General features: G+C 38.9%; 1 protein-coding gene across 1 annotated transcript; it reads right to left on the bottom strand.

Annotated features, from left to right (window-relative positions):
• Positions 1 to 11816: 11816 nt before the first annotated feature.
• Positions 11817 to 23846, bottom strand: NAPG (NSF attachment protein gamma). The gene is made up of 12 exons (XM_065752085.1): positions 23757 to 23846; positions 22345 to 22412; positions 21039 to 21123; positions 19940 to 19957; positions 19310 to 19340; positions 18229 to 18338; positions 18051 to 18117; positions 17362 to 17432; positions 15630 to 15708; positions 14853 to 14932; positions 13311 to 13440; positions 11817 to 12329 (listed from the first exon to the last, which is right to left on the bottom strand). Exons 1-12 carry the CDS (start codon positions 23810 to 23812, stop codon positions 12180 to 12182), a joined length of 945 nt encoding a protein of 314 aa, XP_065608157.1. The 5' UTR covers positions 23813 to 23846; the 3' UTR covers positions 11817 to 12179.
• Between the last annotated feature and the right edge of the window lie 304 nt (positions 23847 to 24150).

Raw genomic sequence — 24150 nt, 5'->3', positions numbered from 1 at the left:
CAGAAGTCCTAGAGCAAGCTAGCTTCCCTGAGAAACATGATTTCTGAAAGGGAAGAAAGCTATTTTCAAGCTTTCATGGCTGAAGTATTTTATGGCAACGTTAAAGCTACAACAAATTCCTCTGTAGGAGGAAAGACTTCAGGCAAAAATTAGAGAGAGGATTTGATTTATAATGGAAAATAAGCTAGAAGTAAGAGGCCAAGTTTTGCTTACACTGAATAATACTTAGCACCTACATAGGAAAATTCCCACTGACTGCAGTCAGAGTAGATCTGAGGCTTTAAACATGCAGTCTCCACTTCAGCTCCAGAATAAGAGTGCTAAAAATTAGGTGTCAGACTGGGACATGCCCTTCCGATGAGAAAGGGAAGAAATGGTACATGTGGAGCCCTACCCTCCTAGGGGGAGGGGAGTAAAAGCAGGCTGCTTTTGGACCTCAAGGGGAAAACTGTCTTTAATAGCTCATTAAACTGGTCATTAAATACCTGCAGGAAAAGGTTGAGTGGTGTTAGTGGTGGTGGAGCCCAAGTCCATGTCAGAGCTTGCAGCTAAAAGAAGGAGCTTGGAGGAAGGACCAACCCAGCCCCAACTGTCAGAGACTGCATGCCTCAAGGCTGCTGGGTTTAAGCCAGACCAGTTAGGAAACAGGCAAAACCCACACTTTGCTGCAGGCAGAGACAGCAGGTGACTGCCTTCTGCTCCTGGCTGTGTTACAGAGGCCGTCTCTGTTCTCCTCCTGTCTATGGTGGGGAGAGGATACAGAGCTGGGCTGCAGTACCGGGGTCACCCACCCTGCTCCAGGTGAATAAGGACTAAAGAGAGCAGAGCTGTTTGAGCAGGACCCAAACCAGCTTCAGTGCCTGGTGCTATATCTGTCCTCCAGTTTGCAAAGCAATGTCACCATAACGTGTGCTCTGAGAGCAAAGCTGCCATTTATGGCCTCGGCAGCCAAGAAAGCAGACGAACCTGAGCATCTGTATTTGCAATCTTCACTGCTCCATAAAAGACAAGGTCAGACAGAAAACATGTGTTTCATATTTGCAAATCTGAATGATTTATATTAGAGGCGCAGGGCTGGACTTCATGCAGCCTCTAGGTTGTTAAAATTTAATTTACTAATCAATTACTATCAGATGCTAGACTTTTTTAGCTGCCCATATGAGGAGCACAGCTTCTCACAGAACCCCATCTTGATTTCACTGCTGTAGCTCCCTTACAGGGGTTGAAGGGAGGCAAGGTGGAGTGGGTGAACAAAAGGACAGGTCTTTCAGATCAAGGGACTACCCACTCCTATGAGATTTTGTTTAATTTTAAATAAGAGAAGTGCCTAGAGCATTGTATTATCTGCCTTTTTCTGTTGTCCATTCAGATCAATGAAAAGATGCTGTTTCCTACTATTTCTATGCAGCAGCTTTACTTGAGGAAGGCGATGCATTTAAATAAATGGGAGCTCTCTCACCTCAGGGGAGCAAGTTTGAAGGACCTGATAGCTCTCATGGTTCCTGTGGACACAGTCAGATGACAATTGAATGGTTGCTGCCTTTCCCCTCTTAAAGATGGCAGCATCAAGAACGCTGCAATAGATTGGAACCTTATAGTTAAAAATCAGAAGAATGCAGAGCTGCTATTATGCAGCCATACCACATTCCTGTGCATCCTCCTCCACAACTGTGCCTGCCCCTCTCAAAGGAGCAAGACAGTATTGCCTCTTCTTAGCAACACTTTGCCAGTCCAGTACTGATAATGGGAGGCCTAAAAAATATTAAAAATCATCAGAAAAGATATCTCAGAACTCCTTTGCAGAGCAAATTCTTCACTTGCAAGATAGAGAAACAAGATTGTTTTTAGAGTCCCAGCTCCAGTTCACTGAACAACTCCAGTTAGAACTCCAGTTATTCAGGATACAAACGTCAACACCAGCATTGGTTGAACAGTTTTTTGAATGTCCTCTGTTAAATTTAGTTCCTTTCTTGGTTAGAAAGTCACGCATGAAATTTTTCTGGCTTCCTTCTAGCGTGGTAATTGGAGACCAATAACATTTTCAAATTATGGGTGAATTGCCAGCTCTTCTTTCCAACTCTTTGCTATCTGCATTTTGGGTGACAGGTTCCCTAAGAATAGGTTAATATTACTACTCTTGGAATAGAAGAGGGAAATATTTTTAACTGGGGAGTAATCAGTCCAGTCCAAACTTTCAGATGGAGTGTCATTCACATTAAGATTCACAAAACTCTCACAATCTTTTTTCCTCCCCAACAAGTACCCAGCAGGTTACAGTCAGTTGGACAACTAACTCCACAATAGTTATTTATGATACAGTGTCATAAACTATAGAGCTGCTCTTTTTTTTTTTTTTTTTGTGAGGGTGAAGCAAGGAAAAGAGATGCAGGGAGAAAAAGACAAAAGATGTCAGACTCCAAGTCTTCAGAATATCTTAGTGCCATCAATTACTGAAGACTGACTAATAGACAGTCTATCAGTTTGTGCTAAAGCTCCCAACGCATAATGCTTGCTGGTAGTGGTTTCTGTTGTTTTTTTGAACGCTAATACTTTAGATGTGTTTATGCCTTTCCAGAACACTTCATTCAGCCCGTTTCATTAAATGCAGAAGACAAATGCTGTTGACCTGATCTTACCCAATAACTATAACTGAAGAACTCCTGCGATATTGCTGTCTAGCAGATTTATTCCTATCTGGCACTACTACTTAGAAACAGCCTCATTAACAGGCAGCTAAAGCAGTAGAGTGAAACATGACAAACTGTGCAACAAACACAAGGAGAGCATGCCAACGTAGGGCTGCTGGGGGTAGTAGGACCATGGCCGCAATAAAGACTCTGTAAGTGCTTATGATGGAAAAGGAGAGCCAGCAGGAAGCTTTCCACAGTCAAGGCAGAGAACAGAACCAGAAGCAATGATTGCAAGGTCATCGGCCCAGCAATTAGGCTACGTAGCTTCCAATTCCTATTTTAAAACCCTCCTGTAGTACCATTTGAAGAGCCCTATTTTCCACACTCTGGCACCATGGAGTTTCTAAATGCTGACGATTCCTCCAGCTCTGAAAAGAGCTGCATTTCAGTAATAACAGATATCCCAAAGTGTTGTTTAAGAAGCTTGAAGACTATCTGCTTGAGATGAAATGGCCTTGACAAGCAGTAGATTCTCCTTTGACCTCCAGCTTACTCTTGGCCACACAAGTCACACAGTCCACTTGTCTCTTTCTGTAACATCCAGCAACAGGAACCAGTACTTAGATGCTTTAACAGAAGACAGATTATTTTTCCTCTGAGTGGGGAGGGTCTGTGCCTGGTAAACACATACAGGAATCTCAGTCAGGTCCTGTCTGCCATGGAGGCCTGTCTGTGAGAAAGAAGTGAAAGCCAAAAGCTCACAATCCTTCACAGCAGGAATTTTGGCCTGGAGGCAGCGCACCTTGCACACAGCTGAGGATCAGCTGCACTGTGTAGGCAAGTACATGAAGCAAGGAGAAAGGCAGAGTTCACTGCTCCAACTTGACAAGCACTTGGAGAATGCTGGATTCCAACTTATCTCCCACTCTGAGCCCCTGAGACATTCAATTCTTGACTCAGATCCAGAACCAGACTTCAGGATTTGCTCCCAGCTCTGCAATCTCAACGTTGATTTGGCTGCAAGTACATCCATAGCTGTAAAACAGAAAGATCGCATCACTGGTGAAATACAAAATCACAGTTATCTTCATTTTGGCTCTTTTCTGTCCTTTCTTGAAAGAGATCTTTTTGAAATACGTGCAGCCACTGTTGAAGGCAGATCTGCACAGACTGCTTCAGAGCTTCATCTGCTCCTGCCAGTAGCAGACATTCTAGCCCTTGACACTTCTAACTTCACACAGCTGGGATGTGTACCTTCCAGATCCTGCAACAAGCCTCTCATTCTTGCCACTGAGACTTTTTGCTGAAAGAGTTCAATCAGTAAAAATGAGATTATGATCAACCATCTTCCTCAACATCTGCTGGGAAAAACCTGATGGCAGGCTGGTTGAAAGAGATTGTGAAAGGGCCAGGAGCTGCCAGTCACTCATCCAAGAAAGCCTGGAAGGACTTCAGAGCCACAAAATAGCACAGTCTGGCTCAAAAAGTTGATATGTAACGTGTCATCTCAAACAAAATGAAACATAGGGGCAAAAGTAATTTAGAGATTGATTGTCTGAACAAAAAACACACCACAGCTGTCTAGAAGTAACTCAGACCTTCATCTGAAGAATAAATTGCTGCCAGAGATTTTCAACAATTTACTTGGATATCATGATCATCATCATCTTTAAATACCATTTAGAATTATGTTTAGAAAAACTGGGAAAAGAGCCAAAGACACTAATAAGTGCATTAATATAAGTTAGAAGACTAATGAGAAACATTACATTCATATTTTAAGCAATTAACTTGCACTTTACCCAGCCATCTCAACATGTACTTACATATCAGATGACACATGCTATATTATGAACCACATCACAGTTAATTTAAAGGAGCATGAATTCCTCAGTCAAAGAAAGAGTTCAGTGATATATGACTGCACTTAAAAGTCTGCTTCAGAATGGAAAGTTGCTGCAGAATAGTTCATATATTTTAAGTTCAAGCCTTCATTTAATCTACCACAACTCTCAGTGTGGACATGACCTAAATTTAATGATTATATATCTCATTCCCTCATTATTTATATTTGGTTGAGGACAAAAAACATAAGCTGTACCAAAATGCTAGCTTAGTTGTCACCAGAACACAGCTTGCCCTGGATGGCTGACAGAGACCAGTAGCTCTCTGTCAGCTCCAGCTCTGTGACAGTATATTCATTTTATTACTTGTTTCTCTTCAATGAGTACAAACCAAGTTTGGCAGTGTATCAATTAAAAGCAATGGTTTTAATAAGATGTCAAGACACAAGAAAAAAAATACTTGAAAGGGTGAAGATTTACTGAATATCCTACCAGAGCAATGGCTTAGTTTCCTCTCATGGCAAACTGTGGAAAATACCAATGACTTCAAGATATACTCTTGCAGCAGCAGCTAAGTATATACTCTTATAGAATGGAGAAAGGAAACAGTGCAGCAGACAGAAGGATCTCCAATTCAAATTCTCAACCTGCTTGCTGAACATCTGGATGCTTCACTGAAGAAACCTATTTGATCAAAGAATCATAAACTTGACAGTAACTGAAGGGATAGCATTAAAAAAAAATACTTTCCCCTAACACAATGCAGCATAATTGGCAGAGACACTCAAAATGCCTTCACATTTCTGACAAAAATAGCAACTCATTTGATGACTTGTGTAAATCATGCATGTGATTTACATTAGGGCTCTGACAACTCTCCTATTTGTCAAACTGCACATTAACTGCCCAGTTGTTGCACCACCTTTCTGCATACCTACACTCAGGACATCGTAAGAGGACAAAGAATACTTGTAGCATTGAGCTGGAAACCTCCACGGTGTCTTCTTTGTGTCTCCACTCTTTTCCAGATCTCACACTGCTGGCTTGTCTCTTTTTCATGCTTGAATCATCCAGAATCTACTTACTAACATATCTCATCTTCTGGTCCATAAAGATCAGAGCAGTAGTTACTGCAATATCTGCATGAAAAAGCAGGCAGTATTTTTGTTATAGCAAAACAATATTGCAAATGGTATTTATTCAGTATTATTCATGCTGTAATAAGCTGTAAGGAAAACTTAACAGGCATAGGCTTCTCTCCCTATAAATTATGTACCAGTTTGGAAACTACTACATCCTGCTCTACTGACGATGTAAAAAGATAATACAGAAAGCTGTTAGCAACATGTTATAGCCAAGGAATAACAAAGGTGCAAAAAAAAAAACCAAACAATCAAGGAAGAACCCTTCAAACAACCTGCCTTCATAGTACCCCCAAATTCCTCTTCTCCTCACCGTTCAAATGAAACAAAGTGGCATTTATCTGAAGCTGAGTCCTTCCAGCAGCCAGCGCACTGCTGTAGTGTTTCTGACTTCCTCACCCTTTTCATTTTCAGTTAGCTTTTTATCTTCACAACTTGTGTGCTGTATTTTGTCCATGAGGCATTCTGTATAAATCAGTGGCTTGCAAAGAAGGTCGTACAGCTGCATGAAAGTCAGCTCAGAGTTCAAAATCTCCATTAACAAGTTACACAGTGCACTGTGTGTTACTTTACGTACTCTATCCGCCTGTTTTCTGTAACCTGGCTCTTCATCACCTGATTTCCCAGGGTCATACTCAGAGGAAAGGAAGGTTATATCCTTCACAGCTGGGATCTGAACCTCTGGAATGGCCCATTTATCCTGGGATAAATCACTGGCAGGGAGAAAGGAGATGCTTATCAGCCCAGTAGGAAGAAAGGAGTAAGGTTACCTGGTGCTTGTCTAAGGCATTAGCACCCATCACAGCCATGCTATCACAAAGGATGTGCCCTCAGTCTGAGTGAGGAGCATGGCAATAATTGTGCAGCTTCAGACATCTAGGCAGGTGCTGCAAGTGATGAGTAGCAGTGGTGGTTTCTGACAAAATCAATATTTGATTTTGAGCATATTTAAACGTAAAATTTAACCTAGGCACTTTCTGGATGCAGAGGAAAACTCAGTCTGCTCTGTGGCACCATCTAGTGCTAGCAAAGTAACATCACTCAGGAAAATGAGTTATTCTTGGTTACGTTTAGTTCAGAAGAAAGCAAAATAAGAGTGCAAATACATACCTAAAACACGCAAAAGTAGTAATAATAGCACCTGTAAACTGGAAACAGGTTAGGATCTACTTTTGTCACCCCAATATCCAAACATCTCTGCTAGCTCTGCTGGGATGCTGACAGGTATAGTAGGGTGTTGCATTTCAGTGTGCACAACAGAGCCCAGCCACGCTCATTATCGTTTCTCTCACTCACAGCAGATGAACCATCACCAGCTTTACTTTCTTCAGATGCATATGGAGACTTACAACTGCTTCTTGTGTTCCAAGCTAGCATCTATACTGCTGCACCACTGGAAATTACATCTGACTCTGAAATGAAGATATATCTGCCTTGTGGAAGGTAGTTACATGTCATTGCCAACAGGTACTGAGTCATGTACACTGGACAAACAAGCCCATCTCCTGGGGATGATGATGGAAGATCATTAGCATACAGCTGGATATCCCCCTACGGGCCTCCATTAAACAGATCTTAAGCAGCTCCCTTCTGCTCTGGAAAGGCATCTTCACATTACATAGAAACAGTACCATCCATTCTTCACAACACAGACCACACCAAATAGATTTGTGGAAACGTTTATGCCTTACCAACTATAGTGGTAACAATATACTTACACTTCCAGATTTCACTCTGCCACTCAGTACCACCTGCTATTGCAAAGGAATCTTGTCAACAAATTCCCACTTTCCAAACAAAAGATGGAATGGAAACTGTTTACCTACAATGAATGTTTTTGATTTGTCAGACACACTCAAGCATCCAGTCATTTACACGGGTGATTTATGAGCACTCTGATGCAGCTAACATAACTGACATACCATTTTCCCTTGTTTTCCCTCCACTTGTTTTTATTTCCTGCATAGCACTAACACTAACTCAAGCACTAATGCAGACTAAAATGCACTGACTGCATGGAGACTAATCTAAGCTAAACACGTTGCTACTACAGCAGATAGATTTAAAAAAACTCTCCTAAGAAGGACCCAACAGAACAGTGAATATCCCAAATAAAGTAGACCCATCAACCTCTATTTAATTGCTTTAAACCAAACTTGAAGAGACTTGGGATATCTAAACACAGCTTTGCTTCTGCTATCAAATGCAGACCAAAATAAACAACATCTTCAATAAGCAGGATGCTCAAATGAAGTCCAACAAGACCTGCAAGTAAGATACAAATACATACAGCATGTGAAACTATTGGATACTTGGATACTATCCTTATCAAGTTATGAAGTTATTCCTTAATTCAGTCACTCAGAAAGAATACAGAAGGGAAAAAATTGCAATTGTGATATTTCTTGTTAAATGTGCTATCAAATTTCCTTTAAAATGGAAAGAAAAAAAAAACAGATGAACAGCATTTGTCACAGAATTGCAGAAAAGCACCTATTAGAAAGTTTAATAAGCTACAAAAAGGTCACTTCAACAAGGTTTTAAAAAGATCAGTTTTAAAATTCACACCAACACTTCAACTGCATCCACTCTTCACTATTTCTGTATGAATTCAGCACATACAGAAACCTACTTATTTTATGTACTTTTAACAGAATCAGTTCCCATTCAAACAAGTAGCATTCAGTGCTGTTAGGATCCCTCCCAACACCCCCCTCCAAAAAAAAGAAGCTTACTATAACAAACTACACCTAGGGAAGAAAAAAAACAAACAAAACCTCTGTGAATCTAGTGAGCTGCTTAGATTTACATCAGTGACACTCCAGTGTACAAGTAATATGTAGGAAGTAAAGAATAAATCATTCCAAAATCAAATGAATCCTCCCTTTTACCACATCCCAAGTCTTGGTTTTAAATCAGCAAAGATCTATGACTTAAACAGACATGAAGCTACTTCTGTATGTTCTTGATGCAAAGCAAACAGACCATTTCAAAACAGTAAACTTTGCTAGAAGTTAGTATTTAAGTTCTTACTGCTAGATCATCCTCCAGAGCCCACTGACCCACCATTATTTTGGTCTAAGCACTTCTTGCCTCTAGCAGAGCCCAGAGGTGCACAGGAGGCATCTATTATGGTCAGTATCAACACTCAAAGCATAGTTTTGTGCAGGGACTTTCTTCACATCTCTGTTGCTCCCATCCACACATTCAGTACTTCCTAAATTTTAGTATATTAAGACAAATTTTGGAGTATTCTCCCAGAGGACTTCCACTTCGCTATACATTTAACCAGGCCAAATAGGGAAACAAGAACTTTATCTCTGAAGATCCCCCCTCATTAGACCGTTGTTTTGCTAAACCATAGCTCTGCCTTTTATAGTCAAATCAAGGAAGATTGAGAATTTGGAGAATCAACTATTTCTCACTTTTGAAAACAAATTCAGAATAAAACAGTTTTGTTTTCTGAATACAAGCGTTTGGGAATCGAAGTGACAGCAATTAACTAAAATGTTACAGATGCAAAACATACACATTTTTTATTCTGAGCAGACAGAATTGTCTGAGTCGCTACCTTGGTAACAAAAGCCAGCAGAGGTCAGCTAGGAAAACAAAAAACAGTATAAATGAAATGGACTGTATTCAAATACCTAATGGACAAGCTGCAGTGACTGGCAATAACCAAAACTGAGTCAGTACATTCCCAAGATTTAGTCCTGGAGCATACAACATACCTGCAATACCTGGCAACAAGAATCATAGAGAAAACGGCCACAAAATCTGCTTGGGATTACAATACAAGATTCATTTTCAAATGGCAGTGTTTGGCAGGACCTGATCAACAACAGGGAAAGCTAGCACAAATCTCAGTTTCAAGTTTTATTTTTCATGTTGGTGAAACACTCTCTTCTCAGAGGCAGCATCTGTAGAGCTGTTACAAACACTTTTAATAACCTAATACACCACACATTTTGGAAAGGAACAAGTAAAGCACAGGTTTCACACTGCACTTGGGCATATTGAGTCTTAAGTTACAGATAATTTAGAAATCATCTACTTTTATATAAATTACACGATCATTGCTCAGTCTCATGCAAATATAATTTTGTTTCTCACAGCCAACATTCTTTTTAGAAACCTTTTCACTGTAAATGGTATATTTTCACTTTAAATCACTTAAATGGTATTTACAGAAGTGTGCAAATTGCTTTGAAAGATAGAAACACACAGTATACAGACAGCATCTCCTACAGTTAAACATTTACTGAAAGTCAGATAACATTCCTATCACATTTTCATTGCCTAAAATAGGAGAGTAAGTTATATAAAATAGACCATCTTATTTTCAGACACTTCCATTTCTGCAGATTTGGTCTTTGCAGCAACATTGCAATCAAAGATTAAGATTCTGCTCCTAAGATCCAAGTAAGCCCCTTTAATTTCAATGGCAGCTGAATATGTTTAGTACAAGCTAATTTTGTCCCAGATTTTCCGTACTTGGCACAGGCTAAGAAGAAAAAAGCTGACCGAGTGGGGAAAATAGTCTTGCTTTTTCTTTTTTTAATCCAACATGAAAAGCATGCTAATTTATAAATTTTATTTGTAAGGGTCTGTTAGTGTTGAAAGCACTAAAGCAAATAAAGTCTGCAACTTCTTACACGGTATACAAAACTACCTGCATGTCTTCCCAGACACATGTAACTGCACACACAAAACTAATTTCAGAACTGGAAGCAGCAGGAAAAGCTTGAAGAAAATTACTTAGTGTTCCCAGTGCTTCTAAATGTGCTTTAAAAAAAAAAAAGTCATAAAAACTCCCCATAAAAAGTGCACGGTGACCCTTCCTGAACAAATTGGGAAAGCAGAACCTGGAGCACATCACTCCAATCTCCTCAATGGTGAAGAAATAAGATATAGGAAAGTCTTCAAAACCATTTTTTTCTGTACACTCGTAATCATTCTGAGGCAAAAAAAAGCAGCAACTCACTTCCTAAAATTTCATTTAAGATATTCTACAGGAATACAAAAACTTCTATATATGTATCCTTGATAACAATGGAAAACTAGCTGTCAGACAGTACAGAAAGTTAAACAGCTTTAAAAAGCCCTCAAACAGCTTTAAAAAAAAGAAACCATTACACAAAGAGACAAAACTGATGGATTAAATTGAGTAACAACTTTTAACAGCAGCCATACCTGCAATCACATTGTCACTTGTGTACCCATTGCACTGAGTGCTATACACATCAAGCAAAGAGTGCTAGCCTTCAAAGTCTACCTTCATCACAGTTACACCTGAAAACACCCAATTCCTTAACATGGTACAAACTGTATCAACACAATACTATGGTCTACTGCTAACTGATTTTTGGACATCAACTAAGTGCACATTTTGATAAGCTTCTTCTGAAAAAAAGAATAAAAGGACTGTAGATTCAACTTTTAGGGTTGTCAACACTTAAGCATAAAGTGGTCAAATGAATGCAAACACTAACATTTGCAGAACATGCAGCAACTTATCAAATAAAAATGCAGAAGATGCTCTAAAATATGGTTGTTCTGAACTCTCAGCTAGTTTGAAGATTGCCATTTGTAGAAATCTGTTCTAAGCCTTGAAAACAGGAAAATATTCGCAGATGAGATTATTAACTAGTGAATGAACACCTAAAACACTAAGCTCCATTATACTGTTGAAACACTGCACCTAAGTTTTTGCTAAACATTGTCTCCAGAGCTTTATATTCAATGAACATTAACTCCTACCTCCAGTTTCTTTTTTGATTATGACACGTGTCAGAAACAGTACTATAAAGATTCCCCACGCCTTCCATTCCTAATGTGTACATTATAAACACTGTACAGAAACATATTTTGAAAGATTTAGGATCAATGATTTTCTTAATGTGAAAGATGTGTGCACCTAGACATTCAAGCTTGTGAAACTGCTCCATATTAGCTTGGCTTAGCATTTTCTACAATCACATGGATATTGCTTGCTAAATTTAGGATACTAATATATATATATATATTCCACAGTAGGGAATATTTGTGTTAACTGAATGCTCCTCTTAGTGATTATACTAGTGGAAAATATGTCTGCCAGTATTCCTTAAATAATGTTAAGCAGGAGATGAATATCCAGACAAATAGCCTTACATTTAACTTAGGAAAAAGCCCACAAACGTATCATTGATACCAAAATAAAAGTGTCAGCTACTGAAATCCAGTATTTGAGATTTTGTGTCATTCTCCATACCCTGTGCTTCTCTTTGGAATTTTGTCTTTTTTTAACTGTGCTTTTACTAAAAATTTCCATCCACCTTTTCCCCCATCAGCTGAAGACAAAGCACTGAAGACATTCCTACCAGATAAGAAATGAAATCCAAAGATGTTACAAGATGATAGGTATAATCATGCTTTTTCTCCTTTTTTTGTAGCCAAAAGCTGCCCAGTTAACATTAGCATTCTCATACCACAATTGCAATGAAGCTCTGGTAAATCTGGTACCTTTGGATATGTTCAACATGACAAATAGATTGGATATTTAAGACAACATATGTCTGCAGCTAGCACAGTCCACCAGAATATTCATCTTCTTCCTCATCAGCATGAGAGCCCACTGTGGCTGGTCCTCTTGTTTTGTCTTGTGTAGCGTTTGGAGATTTCTTCTTGATTCCACCTCCTGGGACCACCAAGGTAAGACCAAGCTTGGCATACTAATAATAAAAGTACAAATTTAATTCCTGTGTTATTACAAACAGTACAGAAAATAGACTGATGCTGCTTTCAGAGTATGTTTTCCAGCTTAGAATAAAAAAAGCTTAGAATAACTGTAGCATTCATTTTATTTTTCCACTGAAAACACTTTGAAAATTGGTGAGACCTCTACCGATACTGAGTGCAATAGGAAAATCTGGCTACATTATCACAGAACTTCAGACATTAAATCTTTCAGAAAACAAACAAAAATGCCTGGATGTCTTTAATGTGTAGCTCTGCATACATTATCTAGGTATGGTTCATATCAGAAATCTTGCAAGTGTTTTTAAGTAGAACTACTACCTTGGGTTTCACTATTCAGTGACTAAACTAAAATTAGTTGTTTTACTCTATGGCTTTCCCATCCTTATACTTTGTCTACTAGTTAAAGCAATCATTAAAACAATTATGGACTTCTTTCTTAAAAATGAATAAAACCTTTCACTAATAAACAGTTTACTAGAAAATAAGCACTGAAAAAGCATTTAATAAAGCCATCATGATCATTTTGTAATGCTTATATGCATATTACATGAACATTATATGCGCTACATGCATATAGGCATTTGCTGCACTACATGCAGCAAATTGGTATCACTAAGGTAAAACAAAGTTCTGTCTCCATGAAGAGCCAATTAAAAACAAACTGTGTCTTGGTCAGTTACTTAAACTCTGTAAATTGGTAACAAATTGCTAGTTCATCTAAGCCTTCCCACCACCAGAACATAAAAATGGGGTGAGACTGTGCAGAGCAGGAAGTGAAAAAAAAACAGTAAATGTGAACTTTACAGGCAGAAGATAAGACAATTAAGCAAGTCACAAAAAAACCGAAGATCCTGCTCTCCTTATGTTCCTACACTTGACAAAAATCTCCTTCAAATTCAACAAGCAGAAACTCTTACAAAACTACAAATAATCTGTAAGAATTGCCTACTTACATCATTGTCCATGTATTTGAAGAGCGGCAAGTTACAGACTTCAGAAACTTGATCCTGATCTTGCTGATCATACCCCTCCAGAAGTTGCTCTAGTGCTGCACAGTCTTCACTTCCATTAAATCCTGGTATACTGAAGAAGGATAAGAGTTCATTTAGGACATTTCAGCAGTCTACTCAGTTCTCAGGTGTTCTGTTTTTATAGGTTGGTCATTAATAGCAAAAGAGAAGGCAGCTGATGAGAAACTGATGGAGTACTCCACAAAACACAACCACTTTGATTTTTTCCTGGAACATAAATCATATCCATAAGCTTCAACTTTCAGCAATACTAGTTTGCTGAGAATTAGACCACAATCAGTCAAGCAAAAAAGAGAATATTAGAATTTTTCAGTTTCTCCTGACTAGTCTATAAGCTCTTCTTCCAATGTATATATTGAAAAAAAAATCTGCAGTGGGTTTCTGTATAAAATACAAATACAAGAAACATCTTGGTCATATTTCGTCAAGACAGATCTTCAAAAACCGATTTCTAAAAATAATGATTTAATTTAGCTGTATGTTCAAGTCATTCCACTTAAAGCATAGTTTAAGTGAAAATGTTATGTTTTAGTATTTTGTTACTGAAGTACTAATGAAAGCTGAAACACTGCTGCATTAAAGCCTCTGGAGTTTGTGGCTATACATTAGTCTAGATTTGACACCAGAAATTCCTCTTGGATGTGTAAGGACTACTTCCTTCATTTCACTGTATTTAAATGGATCAGTTCTTACTTTCAAAATCATCTTTCAGTTCAGACAACTATTAAAGAAAAAAATGCAAAAAAACCCCAAACCCTTGCTTTTCTTCTAATATATGACAAGAGCATGTTCTCCTAGAACAACATAACCAGAAATGCAGTAAGTCACATCATACACATTTTTCTTTAACAAACCTTTAGATGATTTTTTCCTCAATCTAACCACAGTTCCAATAACTGTACAAGGATGCTACTAATGAGTAGTAAGACTGCATTCCATATTACCATCCTCAAACAATAATGAAAAGTTAAAATTCCAAAATTCTAAGGGCTTCAACAAGACAAAAAGATTTTAATAATTATCATAATAAATCAGTTAGAACATCCATAAATCCTCATTTTTAATCCCATTTGTTTACAACGGGTAATCCACTTCCACTCTGTTTGAAAGAGACGTACATTTTAACCACAACAGTACTCTGTTCAGCTTGTAATAAGGAAGAAAAAGAAAGAACTCCTAACTTCCACCTCATTTCATCTGTTGCACTGAAGTGCTTCTTTACAACTAACTTCCTTTTATGTTCATTAGGAATTACCACATGGTCATTACTGCTGAACCTACTACCAAAGAGTGAAAAAAAATTCCTGATGACAGCTGACTACATAACACACAATGCTATTACTTTAAGTTAACAGACTTAGAGCTTAAAACTTACTGACAGAGAAGGTTTCCACTGGTCTTTCACAAACAATCTATGTTAATGAAACACTCAGCTTAAAATTATAAAATATTAGGCAGACTTACCTATAGCTTTCCCTCACACATCTTTCTGCAGCAACATAATCATTTCTGTGAAGATGGACTAAAACTTGAGCAATAGTTTTCTAAAGAAAACAAATAAGAAACACAGGGAGAAAAACAACAACAACATAGAAGTAGAATGATAATTTGATTCTAAAATTGAATGAGAGTCAGAACCACACTATGACAAAAGTATAAGCCAGATCCTCTGCTAGTATGAAATAATTATCTCCTCTAACATTGTAATGAACTGCTGCACCAAACTTGGTCATGCTTCTTTCTTGTGCAGTTTGCTACATAAGTCATGTTGCTTACAAAGTCAAAATAGACAATCAAAAATTCTTACTTAGGACTCTAACTATTTCTACTAAGACTCCGGAATAAGTAACATCAAGGTAAATGAAGACCAGAAGACAATCCTATTAAGAAAAAAAACAATACAAAAAGTCCATGATTCTCACCCTTCCAATTTCAAAATAAATTAATTCACATTCCAGAACAGAAAATTGGGCTTATTCAAATTAATTTGAAAGCTCATCCAGAAATCAGTATAGTTCAGTGTTTTTGATAGCTCCCACAGGTAATGGTATCCTATCAACATTATAGTAGTGAAAAACAAGAGGTTAAAGAAGCATTAACAATCACACATTCTTGTTATCTTGCAAGAAACTTATCCCTGAATCAAGAGGTACGTGTTGTCAGACAGAATTCAGCCACTACCTTATGTTAACTCAGAAAATCTTGAAATATCATACCAGAAATCATCATTTAGATTTTTACCTTATAGCACGTTGGATAGTTTTCAATTTCCTTATAAATACTTTTTTCCTTTTGAAGAGACAACGCAGCCTCATCCAATCTAAATTAGAAGAAAAACAAGGAGTATCAGTGCCAGGAAACAAGCATAATGAACCCAACGCTCATAATGAGCTGTTTAATACACATGTGAGTTTTCCTCAATAAAAAGCAACATAAGTAAAATCAGCAGCAGATCTTATTAACAGCAGGTATATATAAGGTTGGCAATCCCTTTTGCATACATGCAGGCCAACATCATCTCTGGCATTAATTCAGACAAACCCAGCTTTTCACATCATACAAGGTATATTCCTCGTAACACACAATAGTAGATTCCTGTATGTCATGAGGTTACTGTAAGTCCAATATTCAGTGAGCACCAATGTAAATCATAGTAACTATTTTCTAGCTTGAAAATCCCTTTTAACCACTACATTACATTTCTAGAAATGAACAACACCGCATGAATTAGAACAGAGCAGAGCAACCAGCAGGAGCAGGGAGGTGATCATCCCCCTGTACTCAGCTCTGGTACGGCCGCACCTCGAGTACTGTGTTCAGTTTTGGGCCCCTCACTACAAGAAGGACATTGAGGCCCTGGAGCGTGTTCAGAGAAGGGCAACAAAACTGGTGAGGGGCCTGGAGCACAAGTCTTATGAGGAGCGGCTGAGGGAGCTGGGATTGTTTAGTCTGGAGAAGAGGAGGCTCAGAGGAGACCTTATTGCACTCTACCACTTCCTGAAGGGGGGTTGTGGTGAGGAGGGGGTAGGCCTCTTCTCCCTGATAAGTAATGACAGGACGAGAGGGAATGGCCACAAGTTGCGCCAGGGAAGATTTAGATTAGACCTCAGGAAGCATTTCTTTTCTGAAAGAGTGGTCAGGCACTGGAATGGCCTGCCTAGGGAGGTGGTTGAGGCACCATCCCTAGCGCTGTTCAAGAAGCGTTTAGATGAGGTGCTAAAGGACTTAATTTAGTAGTTGGGTAGAGATAGTGATAGGAGGATGGTTGGACTAGATGATCTTATAGGTCCTTTCCAACCTTATGAACTTATGAACTTATGAACCACGAATATCACATGTTCTGACTTGCTCTTCCATTGAAAGATTTTGGCATTACTTTATAAACTTATTTTTCTAATTATCATGGCATAATAAGTTTCTTGAAAGCAGTCAAACAGATGCAGACAATTTCATAAATGAACTTGCTTTAGTAAAACAAGTCTAAACTGAACCACAGATCAGGCCTGGTGACAGAAATTAACACATCAAATGAGATGCCATGGTGAATCCAAGGCACATACTCAGTATGGGATCAGATCACTGCTAACAGATTTCTTTCCTCAGATCAATTTCCTTGTTTTATGTTCCACAGCTATGAAAGATTTCAGAGTACTTTCTACAAATAAGTGCCAGGAAAAAAAATTCCATAACTTCTTTTGCAACTAGTGAAACTGATGTATGTCCTATAAAGCTGTTTTAACAAACAGAGAGGAAACAAAGTCCTACAGCTCACATTCTTCCATCTCAGAACAAAAAATAGGCGATTCCTGGATATGGCAGTGTTACATCCCACAGAAACTTTATCTTATTTTGAAGTGTGTCTCAAAGAGGGACAGAAACAACGGTATACAAACCCAGCAACAAAGAAAAAGAGCAATGAAATTGCCATCTGAACAGATTCAACTATATGTAAAAAGAAATCTATAAGTGATACCTGCGCCCTCGGACTAGAAGTCTCGATGCCTTCCCTAACATTTCTAATGCTTGCCGTAAGCGTTCTTCATTCTAGAGAAAAGCAAAGAAAGAATTTACACATTCATGTTTCATTTGTATAGGATTAAGACCCTTAAGCCTCAACCTAACTATGTTGTCTGTAACTAAGAATAACTGTTCTGCTATACCAACAGTTCACTCAATGGAAACACAAAGAGTTTTATCACACCAGAGTCCCACAGTCAGCTTCTATATGGATCTGGAGAGCAAAGGAACATCAGTGCAAACTTACTAATCCAGTACTATGTAACAAATGAGTGTAGGGAATTATGTCAAGGGCAGTAATTAGATGGCTCATGAGGCAGGCTGAATTTTAAACAAACTCTACTTCTAGTGCCTTCAAGGATTTCAAACTGCTTTAAGCCATGGGACTACTCAGCAGTCACATCCCCTCCCTCGACTGCCCAACAAGGGGCAGAAAAATCTGACAACATACAGAATTCACATTTGGTCAAGTCTCAAAATGAGAAAACAACTGACTCCTACCTACAACAAACACAACTTAGAAGCCAGCGTTAGACATTTTGTTAGCTTTATGGCTAGCTCTAAACATCAATTCATTCAAGATGATTTACTTTCTGAGATGGCAAAATTATCTGCTGGTGAAAGGGAAAAAAAAGTAAAGCTTACTTCAAACACCGATGCTGCTTGCTGATACAGCTGTACAGCTTTCTCTGGGCTCACATTTTCTATTAATCTGTAATAAACATAAGTAGTTTCTCAGATGAAAGGATCAAAGAGCCAGGAAGAAAAGCAAGGAGATACCTACATCCCACATTCATCCTAGCCACCACTACTACAAGCTTACTTCCCAGCCCGTTCCAGTGCAATGGCTGCTGTATCTGGTGTCCCATTCTCCAGGTACATCATGCTGGCTTTCTCAATCAGCTGAACAGCTTCAGGGAGTCTCTGCATCTCCTGCACAGAGACAGTCAGAGGGACACTGCAGTCAGAAACTGTGCTCATGAAACAAATGTAACACCATATGTATGATGTTAAACCATATGGCATTTCAGCTTCTAAGAAAAAATGACAGAAAACACAATAGTACAGAAATGTGTGCTTGTATGATCACACATTTGAGAAGAACAAGTTTAACAGCGAGTCTGGTACTGTAGACTGTGATTTAACTAGAAACAAAAAAAATCAGTTTTTCAATCTTAAATTTAAATCTTTTCATCATTAAAATCTCATTTAACTAGCAGCTAGAGAGCATCTCAGCAACATGCAATTAAGGATTCTAGTGACATATAAAATTCCCTAAGTCAAATAAGTAGAAATCTTTCTTTCACATAAACGCCTCAAGCAAAAATGTTAATATTACCATCCTATGAAACAAATACTGCTGGAGCAAACAGGCAAAACAAGACTGTCTTCTCACACTGCAACTCCAAACTGCCAGACACTTATTTTTCTTTCAGAAATTAAAACATCAACATAATCCCCTTTCAGTGAGATACCTTTATTCTCCCATTCCTCTTTTCAGAATTGTTCTATTACTGGTATCAGTAAACAAAAAAATAATCAATATTTGGTCAATTGTGAAAACACTACAACAGAGCTAGAATAAGATGTTATTTCTCTTGCTTCAATCCACTGCTCATCTAAGTAGTAATTCGTTATTTCCCCACATAAGGCAAGAATTTGGTACTTTAGAGCAGAAGTACCACTCCTTTAGTTACCCTCTGACATGAAGCCCTCATCTTTTCTTCTTCAAAAGAAAACCAAAAAATGCTCCCAATTAAAAGCACAGTTTCCTTAAACTACATGAGGGTAATGGTGGGGACTGTAAGCCAACAGAAGAACATCACTACCTTATATCATCTGCCTGCATATATCTGCAAAATGTAAAAGAGAACTTAAAAATAGGAACTAGTAAATGAAAATACCTTTAGCATCATGCCAGCTTGTTCATAAGCTCTGCAGAGAAAAAATTATAATTTAGATACTATGTATTTCAGTAAGCTGTAACTACACAGCAGAAGTTAACCCATATCAGCTATCACTTCACTGTTAATATTTAAACTGAAGAGGTTTCAAGTGCTCTAATTTAATGAGACAATACATGTGTATGATTATCTTCCATAAATGAAGTATTACAACTGCACAATTACTACTCTCCCAAATAAAAATCTAAAATAAAAATAAAATAAGTATAAAAATATATTATAAAATAATAAAAACAAAAATATATTCCCCACAGGGCATATTTGGATTATTTCTCATCACTCACATGAAGTATCTTTATTTACATTTCTTAACAAGCAAAACAGTGCAGAACATTGAACTTAAAAGTTTACCCAGGAAAAAGCACTTGTTATGAAAAGCTATTAAAGACTGGCAAAATCCTAATTTTTTCAGAGAGCCATTGTAGGTTTTCAGTCTTCCCTTGACCACACTTTCATTACACTGATTTTGAAATGGTGAGATCACTTTATCAGCATCATTTACTAGAGTATTAGTGTACTGTAAGTTAAAAAAAAAAAACCCTTCAGATTACTCAGTGCATCCATACTTACTTGGCAGCATGGAAGAGACTGGAGGTAACAGTGTCAGGTCAAGGACAAATGCCATAATACAATAAATAAATAAATAAATAAGTGTATGAAATCTTACTTAAGTATTTCAAAGCAAGGAATCTCAGAAATGCAAACAGAACTAAATTTTCAGGCAAAATAATAAACAAGAAGTAGCATCTAAGGGCAGGATAAATGCAAAATACTAAAAGTATAACTGCACACGTACTGTTGTAAAAATGCACATTCATTAGAATATGGTCCCTGGTTACCTAACGTTGCCACAAGCATTGTAATAATGCCAGCACTGCATTTAGTTAATACTATCCATTTAGAGATATTTTAAAATGTTTATATAAATTTATGATGCAGTACCCAGGAATTTCAGGTACCTGTACTCTGCACCAGTGAGACCTCACCTGGACAACTGCATCCAGAGGTGGAGTCCTCAGCACAGACCTGTTGGAGTGTGCACAGAGTACAGCTACAAAAATGATCCCAGAAATGGAACACCTCTCCTATAAGGACAGGCTGAGACAGCTGGGGCTGTTCAGCCTGGAGGAGAGAAGGCTCTGGGGAGACCTGATAGCAGCCTTTCTATATCAAAAGGGGGGCTGTAAGAAGGAAGGGGACAGACTCTTTAGCATTTGTTGCATTAGGATGAGGGAAAATAGTTTCAAACTAAACGGAGGGAGATTCAGATTGGATACAAGGAAGATGTTTTCCCACAATAAGGGTGGTAAGGCATTGGAACAGGTTGTACAGAAATGTGGTGGACGCCCCATCCATGGAGACACTCAAAGTCAGGCTCGATGGGGCTATGAGCAACCTGATGTAGCTGCTGGTGTCCCTGTTCATTACAAGGGAGTTGGACTGGATGACCTTTAAGGGCCCCTTCTAACTCAAATGGCTCTATATTATTCAAAACAGATTTTCTAATCAAGAGTTCTTTAGTTTTCCCATTCACAGCACACAAAGTCTTCTAAAAGAGAACCTTTCTAGACTGACACTATGAGCAAAGATACTAAAAATATTTTCTACCCATCACCCCATTCTAAGTAGCAAATAACTTCTTGGGAAGAAAGACAAAATGAAAAGATACGCTTTGTTGTTTTCATGTGCTTCAGCTTCTCGTAAACAGGCTTCCCTTGCTTGGTCAAACTGCTTGGCATTCTTAAAGGCAACAGCTGCAAGAAACCAAATGAAGTTCTCACTTACATTGTTTTGTTTTTTTTAAACCACATCTGCTAAAGTATTCAATCACCCAGAGATTCAAACAGGCTCTTTAGAGAAACTGAATGACTGGCTAAACTGTAGCCAGAAAATCCCATGACAGAGTTAACTTCACTAGCCACCTCCATGGTGTCCAGTGATAGGACAAGAGGCAACAGGCACAAACAGGAACACAGAAGTCCCATCAGAACATGAGAAAAAACTTCTGTATTTCAAGGCTGACAAAACAGTGGATCAGGCTGCCTGGAGAGGCTGTGGAGGCTCCTCATTCAGAGATATTCAAAACCAATCTGGACACTTTTTCCTGTGCAACCTACTGTAAGAAACTGCTTTAAGCAGGAGTTGGCCTGGGTGATGCCCAGAGGACCTTTCCAACCCCTATTGTTCTATGATTCAGTAGTCAGTAGAGTTAGTACAAAAGCAGTAGGGCAGCAAAAGAAGTACACCACTGACAAAACAAACCAGTAATAACTCTATCAACATAACCAATTCAGGGCACAAAGGATATTGAAGCAGAATTGAAAATAAATTTCAAATTGTAAATGCTTCAGTTGTTATTCAAACTTCTTTATTTTTTTCATTCACAGTTAAACAAATGAGTAGGAATGTCTAGCTGTGGGAAGCCAAAGGGAAAAAAAAGGACATGTATGCATATATTACTATTAACAGAAAGAAAAAAAATGTTTACAAGAAAAAAAAAATCAGAATTTTATATTAAGTGTGCCACCTGCAGCGGGGAAGAAATCTTACTATGTCCACAAAAGTAAATACCACAAACTAACAATACCTCTACCTTACTGAAACTCTTTTAGTTCAGGCAATTCAAACAATAGTTAAAAAGTAACGTTTTAAGAATAGCTAAAATTCTGTTGTTTTGGGGGGTTGGCAAAAGAAAAGAGGAAAGCTTTATTGTTGTGATATGTAGTAAGATCCAATACAGAAGTTTTAAGCTTTAAAAGAACAAGCAATTTTTTTGCAACTGGTATTGACCTCCAAGTACAACTTGAGATTTTACAGTGCTACCAAGAACATTTATTTTCTTCTGTAGTCTTCACAACAGTTGTACTTACACAGTAACATACTAAAACTAAGTACAATACCACTGGGGATTAATCTTAAAAAGTATTCTGAAACCATAAAACATGTACCCATATTTATAGTCAAGTCACACATACCTGCCTTTCCATATTCAGTAGCTGCACTGTCATAATCTGGTTTCCATTTTAAGAATCCAGTTTTCAAGCTATAATGCAAGAAGAAAGGACTATTAACAATTAGGAACACTTACATTTTACCTTTAAAGCACTTCATATAGTTTTAAAACTTCAGATGCCCTCTGAAAGAGAGCAATTATCCCTGTGCCAATATCACGGTAAAATCATAACTGCAAAAATAAATGGCAGCATTGACTGGACTTGTACAAAGCACTGCAATGATCTCCCACAGTTACATGCCCTGCAGTAACATGCTCCTACTTCAGCCCCCAAGGACCATCATGAGATCAGATCTTCAACACATTAACATTAACAACATTGTTAAGTCAACAAAAGAAAAGCACTTCCACCTGAGAACTGTCAGACTCTCCCCTCTGCACACAATTGAAAGAGGTTACCTACAAACATAAAGCCTCAAGGATTTGTCCAGATATATCTGCAGCAGCTTATGACACTAACTGCTGCCACACATAAATACAGGGCCCCAGGCAGTTGAGCTGGTGGGGGGCAGTCCTGCCCACAGCAAGGGTGGAACTGAGTGGGCTTTGAGGTGCCTTCCAATGCAAGCCATTCTGAGATTCCACGAAATATGTGAGTCATCTCAGTAATAGGCTTTCCTCATTAAAAAAAGTAATAATACACATATATACAAAACTGCAACTTTAGAGACCATTATTACAGGCAGACGCTTCAGATGCGTTACATGCTTAGTTTGGAAAAGTGATTTCACATACACTGCATATTGGTTACTATCATCTTAGTTAGGTAAAAAGCCACAGCACACAGGTCTAAGGCAACCTTTCCTATTGCATTGCTTTGCATTATGGAAAGTCTGAAAGGTACTGTGATAAAACACACAAGCCTTAAAGCTGCATGCTGTTCACACGCTGCCTGTTTTATTTCAAACGCTTTCCAGGATAAGCTTAAAATGAATTCCACCCAAAGGCATTCTGTTTAGGTAACACGAGGAAGACACCTGGCACCTTTGTTATTCTGAAGCAGCCTCACTTTGTATTTGGGACCCTCTAGCTCGAGGCTGCCTGCCAACTGCCACACGCAGACGTCAGGTCCTCTTAAGCAAAGCAGCCACCCAGGTGCCCGAGGCCATCTAAACACTAACAGATCCGCAAAACCCCGCCTCAGACAGGCCACGTCCCCCACTGCCTTCCCTTTCCCGCCCAGCTCACGGAGCTCACTGCCACGGGGGAGGGGGAGAGATCACAGGCAGCCTACAGCTCCAACGGCACTCGGCCCGCACCAGCCCGGCGGGCAGAACAGGGGCCCTGGGTGCTCGGCGGCCCGATCGCCGAGGTGACCGCCGCCTCGCCCGTTTCTCCCTGCCAACCCCATGGCTCAGCCCCATCCTCACTCACTATTTCTCCGCTTTCGCGATATGCTCCAGGGCCTCATTGATCTTCTGCGCCGCCATGGTGGCTGCCGCTACGGAAAGCCGCAGGGCTCACGGTGCGTCAAGGGGCGGGGCTGCGCGCTGCGCCTTCTCACTGCGCCTGCGCAGCCGCGGGGGCGGGGTTTGCAGCTGGGGGTGGCTAGCTCAGGGCGGCGCTGTGTGGTGATAGTGTTGTGGTGCAGGGTGTTGAGCCGCTCGTCCTCCTCTCTTTGTGGGCTTTTGACAGAGATGTGCTACTCTTTCTGAGAATAAACCTTTCCTAATATCCAACGTGAACCTCACAATATAAGGTTATTATCTCTCACCCAAAGCAGGAGAAACAATTGGTGTTCAGGCACTCTGTGGTCTGTGGAAAGGCA

Source organism: Cyrtonyx montezumae, unplaced genomic scaffold (assembly GCF_038088225.1).
Source record: "Cyrtonyx montezumae isolate F1298 unplaced genomic scaffold, pur_monq_1.0 scaffold_8, whole genome shotgun sequence".
In the NCBI taxonomy this organism is placed as follows: domain Eukaryota; kingdom Metazoa; phylum Chordata; class Aves; order Galliformes; family Odontophoridae; genus Cyrtonyx; species Cyrtonyx montezumae.
The sequence above is the reverse complement of the archived record's forward strand: the minus strand, read 5'-3'. Positions and strand labels throughout refer to the sequence as shown.